At 37.7% G+C, this 9,134-nt stretch overlaps 1 protein-coding gene across 1 annotated transcript; it reads left to right on the top strand.

Annotated features, from left to right (window-relative positions):
* Positions 1 to 1,914: 1,914 nt before the first annotated feature.
* LOC147602943 (non-specific lipid-transfer protein 4-like) lies at positions 1,915 to 2,635 on the top strand. The gene is made up of 2 exons (XM_086797139.1): positions 1,915 to 2,366; positions 2,451 to 2,635. The coding sequence occupies exons 1-2, from the start codon at positions 2,002 to 2,004 to the stop codon at positions 2,458 to 2,460; spliced, it is 375 nt and encodes a 124-aa protein (XP_086653265.1). The 5' UTR covers positions 1,915 to 2,001; the 3' UTR covers positions 2,461 to 2,635.
* The last annotated feature ends 6,499 nt before the right edge of the window (positions 2,636 to 9,134 follow it).

Below are 9,134 nucleotides of genomic sequence, written 5' to 3'. Positions count from 1 at the left end.
CGCCCCTTACTAAATGTTTTTACGTGCTTTGTAGAAAAATGTTTCTCATAACTTCCTCACCGCTCTCATGATACCAAATATTTAAAAAGATTGCATTTGCAAAAAAATTAGAAATAGTGAAAATGGCTTAAGTGCCATTATACATGCCCTCAAACCTTACTGTCAATTAATAAGGCGGGTAAGAGAGATACATGAATAGTATATAATAGAAAGTACAACTAAAACCATTTAATTAAAAACACTAAAATTAAAACACTTCGTACCAAATGGTCAGAAGCTACTATTCTTCTTTCTCCTCTCCCCTCCTAAGGCTAGAGGTAAAAATTAAAACGTATTCTTTGCACTTACATGATATTTTTACTTAGTAAAATAGAACACTCTTGTATTGTGCAAAGCTTTATATCTTTTTTGGCACCATACAATCCAGTTAATTTTTCAAACTCAAACTTTTTATATAAGGTCATATTTAATGTGAAACCATCACTTGTTATGGAAACCATCATACAAATCTGATTATTTTTTCTAACTCAAACATTATATAAAACCTCGTATTTAATGTGAAACCATCAATTGAGATGGAAGCCATACAAATAAAGAAGAATGTCATTCTACATCAATTAAACCTCGTATTTAATGTGAAACCATCAATTACAACGGTCACCCCTTCAAATTTGATGGGAAAGGGATGAGATTTGCAAGTATTTCACCATTTACATGCAATTTATGACGGTTGAGATATATTTTTGTGAGTCTTTTATGACTAAAATAACCAAAAACATTCAAAATGCTGGTCCAAAATCAACCTTGCGGAAAAGGTATCAATTCCATGATGTAAATGGAAGAGGTAGACTTGATTGCATTATTATGTTTGCCCAACTGTTTTTTGGACATAATTGTGCCTAATAAAGCTTTAGTTATAAAAGCATTTCTCTTCTACCTTAATTGCACCAAAGGTCTCCCAAAACATGCGTTCCTTGTTTTCAGTTGTGCCATGTTGCTATTGTGATTGTGATACCCATAAATAATTGTTTCCAGCTCCGTTCTCTTTCATGAAGCCCTAAACCTATGTAGCCCCACTAACTCGTTTGATTCAAAATCGAAGTTCAATCACTTGAGTTGGAAAGCTATGTGCTTTTACACTCTTGATAACGTCATGGAAAGCATGCTTTAGGAGTCAAGTAGTGTGGAGGCATGTGATAAATGGCTAGCTAATCTGGCTACTAGTAAGTAGTAAATAAGGTTCCCAAGGTGGGTTGTGTTAGAGGAAAGGGTGGAGGGGCAATCTCTTGTTAAAAAGATCAGTGTGAATTTGTGAGGGGAGAGAGAGAGAGAGAGAGAGCCCATACACAATAAGGACTGAATGGGAAAAAAAAGCACCATCCAATGGCCAAAAAATATGACATCTAACAGCCTCTAGACTTCAACAACGTAGATTGAATTTGTGGTCACAATCCCTTGCTGTTAGCATACATACATACTACTTTTAAGCCAAAAGCCACAATAAAGGGCTGATGGCACGTCTCTCTTTCCCAACGCCAAAGTCCTCAACAACGTCATCGTGGCCGTCAGCGTTCCATTGTTTTCTTTTTGGGTGCATTTGCAATCCTTCATCATTTCAAGAACCCCTCACATGCATGTTCATTAAATAAACTCAGCTGCATTATTATTTTGATATTTTTTTTTGGTCAAAATTCGGACACTTTTTGGAAAGGCTGTGGACGGATTAGAATTGTACGCAATTTCAAGCCTACCGTGTGAACCGGCCTCGTGACCAGGCCAAGCCAAGTGCCAACCCTCCTTTACTACAGCGGGAAGTTGGTGGTGGAATTGAATGCTTGCCGGGATTCGTACCGAGGTCGGTGCCTGTCACCCTACCTACTCCCTGTATCTCCACCTTTATATATGTCCGGTGCCCCTGACCCGGCACTCATCAAAGTTGATACATTACACAATCTTTGCCTACTAAGCTCCGTCAACGCACCTATAACACAAGAGTGCTCAATGGCTCGCTGTATCATGAGCAAGAGCAGTGCCTTTCTCCTCCTGGCCTTGCTGGTGGCATGTGCTACTTTGCCTCAGATGCAGGCGGCCATCAGCTGTGGTACTGTGTCCTCGGACCTCAGCCCTTGCCTCCCCTACCTCGAAGGTACAGCCGCCGCTCCTTCAGCCGGCTGCTGCGGTGGAGTGAAGAGCCTCTATTCTGCAACTGCGGGCTCGCGGCCTGACAGGATTACCGCCTGCAACTGCATCAAGTCCTTGGCGGCTGCCATTGGCAGCAAGCTCAAACAGGCCAACGTCGGGAGCCTCCCTGGCAAATGCGGTGTGTCCCTCGGATACACCCCCAGCACCAGCATCAATTGCGCCACGTAAGCTTCTTTTTCCCCTGTAACTCTCTCTCTCTCTCTCTCTCTCTCCCCTGCTTTTTAACTCTCTGCGTCTGTGCGTTGCAGGATTCCCTGAAGGAACCCGACTCCATGGACGACACTACTCTAGCTTAGCTCGCCATGGCTTAGCTACCATATGCACGTAGCTGCCTGCGTTTTCATGATACATGTTATAATAATCATGTTTTGCTTAGGCACTCTTCCTATGCAAGCACCTACCATATAAATAAAATTTACTCCGTTCTTGGGTTGCCCCCTTATTACAGACAACATGACAATGGACATAGCAGTTAGCACGTATACTTGATAGTATATATAAATATATTGTAGGGTAATAATTTCCCCCCTCCCTCTCTCTCTCCCTCTCTCTCTCTCTCTCTCTCTCTCACACACACACACACACACACACAGCTGGTCGTGCGTGTGTGAGAGCTGAGATATTACATGTGTATATAAGAGATCGTTTATGTATGTGCGTGTGAGAGAGAACATAAAGAACTTGAAAAAAGGAGAACAGATCTAGGGGTTTATTGAGATTGAGAAAGTACATCAACATCAGGCCGTTGTTAAAACGAGGCTTAATCGTGCTCTTTATTTTTGAATTTCTTAATTCAAATTCTACTCCAACCTCCTCAAACCTCCTCTTCCTTGTCTTGAACCTCCAAATTTATGCCACTTGGTAACTTTGTGATTGTTGTGTAGAGTCTACACCATCGTTTCACCAACTCCCTTGACTTGTCACATCAAGTAACCGAATGGGTTTACCCTACAAAAACAATTCTTCGATCTGAAAAATTACTAAGCGTGTCTTTCCAAAGTATAAGGACAAAATGCAAAATGCTAGTTTAATTTTTACCCTTAAAATGAAATATTTGGGGTGCAACACCGTTGCGGTCACCATATCGTATACACTTGTTGAAAACTACGTGTACAGTTTTGAAGAAATTAGTGTATTTTTGGCATAACATAATAGTTATCCAGTACAGTTTTGAAGAAATTAGTGTATTTTTGGCATAACATATTAGTTATCCACTATTAAAATAACTTATTAAACATAGTTTTCATTATGATCGTAATTCTATAAAAGGTATATAATTTTTTTCCGTATATAATTTTTTTCCATTCACTTGAATTTTTTTGCCGTGCTACTCATTTGCGCAATCCCCTTTTTCGTTGTATGTTCGCATCATCTCGATGTCTTCTCCTTTTTATTTTTTCTTGCGTGGAGTGAAGCATGAGCTCGAGTATCGCTTGGGAGTTTTCTTTTTCTTGGAGAAACAATGGATTTTGGTAAATGAAGAGTTTGTACAATTGTTGACAAGTAACATGATATTTTTTGTATGGAAGGGGAGTCATAGAACTATATCTTGGCTACGTACAGTTCTTGACGAGTAACATGATATTCCTTGTATGGAAGGGGAGTCAGAACTATATCTTGGCTACAAAGCATAGATGACTTATATGAACACAATAAGTCAAGGCATATTACGGTACACCCTTGATTCATAGTCATAAATCAAAGGATGATTTGAGATTGATTCCTTGTAAATATATAATCCGTAAGTCTTTGCATAAAGATACCTCAAAGATTTATTGTGTAAGTCAATACATTACCATTGCATTTCATTCACCCTTGTGAATTTATTGGAATAAGCAGACTAATTAATCTTGTGTAAATGACAGTATGATTGCATATGATTTTTTTTTTCTTATGTATATACTTGGAATTACTCGAATGCATATACTTTGAATAAGTTTAATTGATCTTGTATCATTTTGTGATGCAAGCTTAATCAAGATGCAATTTTGACAATTAATCTCAAAGATTACTTGTTTTATATTGTGATAATGAATACTTTTTGGAGGATTTTTCCTAGTCCAAGAGTCACTCAATTGACAATGTTAGACGAAAAGAGAGTAGTCATAAGAGGGTTTGGTATTGGTACCCTTTGTTGGACTTTTTTGTTTTTAGATTTTTAGTGTAATTGGTTACATGACTCTTTGAGAATATGTTTGTACCATTTTTATCCTCTTATTTTGTGTTTCAAATAATGAATCCAATCTTTGGATTGTTCTTTGGATAGGCTTGTTGGGGGTGCAAATCTCGTATGCATAGTGGGGATTACAACATGGCAAAACAGTGCAAATCTCGTATGCATAGTGGGGATTACAACATGGCAAAACAGATGCCAAGTAATCCCATGTGTAGGGCAATGTGGAAGATAAAAGGCTATATATAGTCCAAAGGGATCCCTTTTAACTTCCAACTCTCCCAAGCTTATCTTTTATGGAAGACTATAGGGCTAATTAGGTAGATTGTGGACTTGCCTTAGCCTGTAACATCATTAAGAAGCTAATATATAAAACATATAAAGTAAGTCCATTTCTGAAACATTTTGATGAAAACACGTTTCACACATTTTCATCATTGTGAAATTATATGTATATAAGAATTTACAATGTATTCTATATGTATATAAGAATTTACAATGTATTCATAGCATGGTTAAAAAATTGAAGTGGCTAGAAAAAGTTATACCATCTACGAAAGTAAATAAATGATGATTAGAGAAAAATGTTTAATAAATTAATTAGTAGTGGATTTTAAGTGTCAAAATACACACTAATTCCTTAAAGAGTATATATATATCTAGCAAGTATATACTATGTGTATATATATTATAAAGCACCTTAGAGTGCTTTAAAGAAACTACATCCAATAAAGTTATACTATGTGTGTATATAGTATGGTTTAGGTTAAATAAATAAAAAATGTTGTGAAACTTTATTTTACTACTTAGAAAAATGTGTATTTTGATTAATTCAAACCCAAGTTAAAGTTACTTTTTCATTCTTGAGATAATCCCCTTCTGTATGTAAATTTTATGTAACTCCACGAGAAAAAAAAACCCTTCTGTTGAAATCACATGCTACATTATAGATGTTTGAGTGACACTCTCCTTTAGTGTATGGTCAAGACCACCTACGTGATTTCGGACCAAGTTGGCTCCTAAAGAGCAACAAGTAATACAACTGTGTCCAATGCAACAAGCCAACGTTGGCACATTAGCTATGGTCTGCTTAAGCTTGGGGAGTTAGTCGTGTCCACATGTAGGTTAGTTCTTAGGTTCTCCATGATTTTGGTAGGATTTAATGTCTAGATAGGCGTGCAATTAACACAAAATGGACATGGAATAGACAAAACCATGCAGTGCATAATAGAGACAAGTTAAGAGACTGTTGAAGGCATAGTCTCGAGTCGGATAAGTACTGAGTCGCATATGTAAGGCGATAGGAATGTATGATGAATTTCTTGGGATCTTGAAAATTACGATATGTAACAGTTATTCAAGAATAACGTTGTGGGAAAAGAGTAACATTTTTTGAGCAAGGTAGAAAAGAAGGGGAAGCAATGTAATGTAGGAGAAGAGAAAAATAGAGAAAAAGAGGATAATGAAGCAGATTTTTAGGGTTTTATCTCTCTTGTGTGACCTTACTCTGTCAAAGTTCTGTCTATGCATTACATTTTTGCTGTGTCTGAATTTCTATTTTCGCCTAATCAATATGTTTCTTGTGGAGAAATTGTATCTGCTTAACTACTTGGCTGTGTAGCCATTAAACACTAACGATTCACGGTGGTTTCAACCGCAATGGTTGATTAGGATGGAGTCTACAATAGGAGAATGCAAACTAAGTGCTGTAGATTCAGGCACAGCTGTAGATTCAGGAGGCGAAATCAGATTCAGGAGGCGAAATCAGATTCAGGAGCAGACTACTCTGAACTTGCTGCTGCTGTAGACTGCTTTGAACCTGTTGCAAACTGCTCTGATGCTGCAGACTACTCTGATCTTGCAAAGCAGACTACTCAGAACCTGCAGGTGGAGCAGACTCAGAATTTGCAAGTGCAATAGAAATCAGAATCTGTAGGTACAGCAAAATCAGAATTTGCATATCCTTGGATGGGATGGTGGAATTCCTCATTCAAAGTGCTACTTCACATTGGAGGTTGACGTGTTCCAAGTAAGCCATCATTCAGATTTTGCATAATAAACACCTCAAATTCTGATTTTAGAAGGTTTTTAGCAATGTTTGAGCACCTATTTGTTATGAGTGGGGTGGATCTCGGTATAGCACCGTAGCTCTCCATTCTAAGCATACATATGGGCTCTATTTGGTGTGGTGCATTGAATATGAGAGCTCACAGAGCTATCTAATTTCTAACTTCAAATATGGGACAAAAGAAGAAAAAGAAGTGTTTGATTTGCATGAGGCATAACCATGCCACAAATGAATGCTCATACATGTGTGAGCCATGTTCAAAAGGAGATCAATGCATGAAGTTTTGCATGATTGATCCATGCACAAAATTTCACAAAATCATCAAGCATTTTCATAAAGCATCATCATGTGAAGATGAAGAGAGCTAGAGAGAAGCTAGATGTATTTGAAGGAGTGTTGGAAGATGCATATGAGTATCATAGGGATCATGAGGGTAGAAGATGTAGATCTTGTTCTAGTAGCAAGAAGGGTGTGAGAATGTTGCATAAAGCATGTGAGAATTTGCAAGAGAAGTTTGAAGAGAAGTTTGAGAGTGATGAGAGTAGTGATGATGAGGAAGAGGAGTGGAGTTACCCAATGGGAGTGCCGATGATTGGAGTGAGGGGAATGCATTCGGGTGTGGGCCAAAGTAGCCAACAACAGTCCCTAGGACACCCTAAAACAACATCAGGCACCAACCAAAAAGGGGAATGCCTTCAACTCCATGACCTCAATCACATGAATGATGAGGGGAATGCATGGGAAAGTTGCATTTTAACATTGGAAAACCAAATATCTGATTTTTCTACAAGTAAGTCAATTCAGAATCAGGATCAGGAGGGTTAAAATGACTACTTTGACAAACAAGAAGCTGAAAATGAGCACTTTCACATCCACAAAGCAATTCTTTTTGGAAGTTTTCTTCACAGTGCAATGCAAGGTGATAGGAAGAAGTTAGATGAAGCTGAATTTGTTGATTTTGAAGCCAGTTTCTCTCAAATTGAAGATCGAGCATCGTTGCTTGAATGCAAAACAGAGCAACCTGATGTGGTAGGTGTTAATTCAAAATTTTCTAGAGTTCAAATTCAGTTTTACAGAAGACTGAAAGTGGTTCAAAGAATGCTCACATTAAAGAAGAACTCACTAATCTACTTGATTTTGACTCAAATTTAGATTTTTATGATGCTTATGAGGTGAAACATGAGCAAACTGATTTTGTTTTGCCAAAAGTGTGTGAAGAAGAGGCCAATACAGCGATTTTTAGCCCTGAATCAAATCAGATTGGGTCTGAAATAGATCGGACTGGCAATTTCATGAATAGGAAAAATCAGGAACAGAGGCTTTTGGAGCCTAAATCAGGTTCTGAAGTGAGGGATTCACATTTACAGATGTTGCAATTGTTGAAGAAGCAAACTTGGATGGTTGGAAAAGTGTTTTTCAACGTTGAACCTTTCTTATGTCACTTTGAAGGGAAATTTGATTTGACTGAAGTGTTATTTGCTGCTAATTGGTGGTTGAAGATCACTTTGGAGATGTTTTTGGGCTGTATGAGCATGTTTGCTAAGCCTAAAATTGTAAAAGTTGCAAAAGTTTCTAATTTTGGAAGGTTTGAGGATCAAATTTCTATGCCTGAAGAGCAAATTTTTGAATTTTTGATTTCACAAGTTGAAGATCAGTTTTTGCAGATGCAAGTTGATGAGTTTGATGATTCATTTGCCCATGTTTCATACGGTTTGAATAAGATTTTGCAGACTGATGATCATGCAAAGAGGGTTTTATGCATGATTTTGCAAAAAACTTGTGGATTTATAGAGATGTTATGTTTTGGATGTTGTTCTTACTTAAATTGTAGAGTTTGATGAGTGGGATGATTCAATCTCAAGGAAGGTGTTGTTTTGGGTCACCAATGCCCAAAATGCTTGATTTTGAAGAGGAGATGATTGTTGTTCATTTGAAGCAAGTTTTCTTTACTTGTTGGGAGCATTATTCTCATTTGCAAAGGAGTTTTGAGACTAAATATGCAGATATTTTATGGAATCAAGCTGATTTTCACATGGAGGTGGATATTCCAAAATCAAATTTTCAGGTCTTGATACCTAAATTACAGAAATCTGATTTTCAAAACCAGATTTTGATTTTGCAGAGGTTCCAAAGATTTATTCTACTCATGTCTACTCCATTATCTTGGAGAAGGGACATACTCATTGAATTTTGGTTTCATAAATTCATTTTGTATGATGTACATTGGATGTTGATCTATATGAAAGGTTCCCAGCCTTGGCATGTTGCCTTAAAGTGGTTCACATGTATTCACATACTGATAAGGGATGCACAATGGGTATGCACTTGTAATGCCTTTAAGCTACATCTTTTTGAAGAATCTGGGGGGAAAGTAATTATCAAGCTAGTTGTATGTTTAAAGTATAATAAAGCTGAGGAGATAACAGTCAAATGGGTGGATGTTGTGCCAAAAGTTCTAGTGGAAGATTCAGCGGATGTGACTGATTATCAAGGCAGAAATGTTGACATATGGCTACGGAGCTGCAGCGGAATGCGGATTGGATGTGGAAAGGAGGATGTTGAGAAGGTGGTAGTGCTGATTGAAGACAAGGAGGCGGAGCTAGATTTAGTCGAATGTCAAGTAGCGGATGCAGTAGTAAAGAAGTCATCGGAGGCTGCTGATAAAGAAAGTGGTTGATCTGATCAAGGGAT

The sequence above is a fragment of the Cibotium barometz genome, chromosome 65 (genome assembly GCF_041138505.1).
Source record: "Cibotium barometz isolate CiBa-2024 chromosome 65, ASM4113850v1, whole genome shotgun sequence".
Lineage (NCBI taxonomy): Eukaryota > Viridiplantae > Streptophyta > Polypodiopsida > Cyatheales > Cibotiaceae > Cibotium > Cibotium barometz.
Note: the sequence above shows the minus strand (reverse complement) of the source record. Positions and strands in the feature narration are given on the sequence as shown.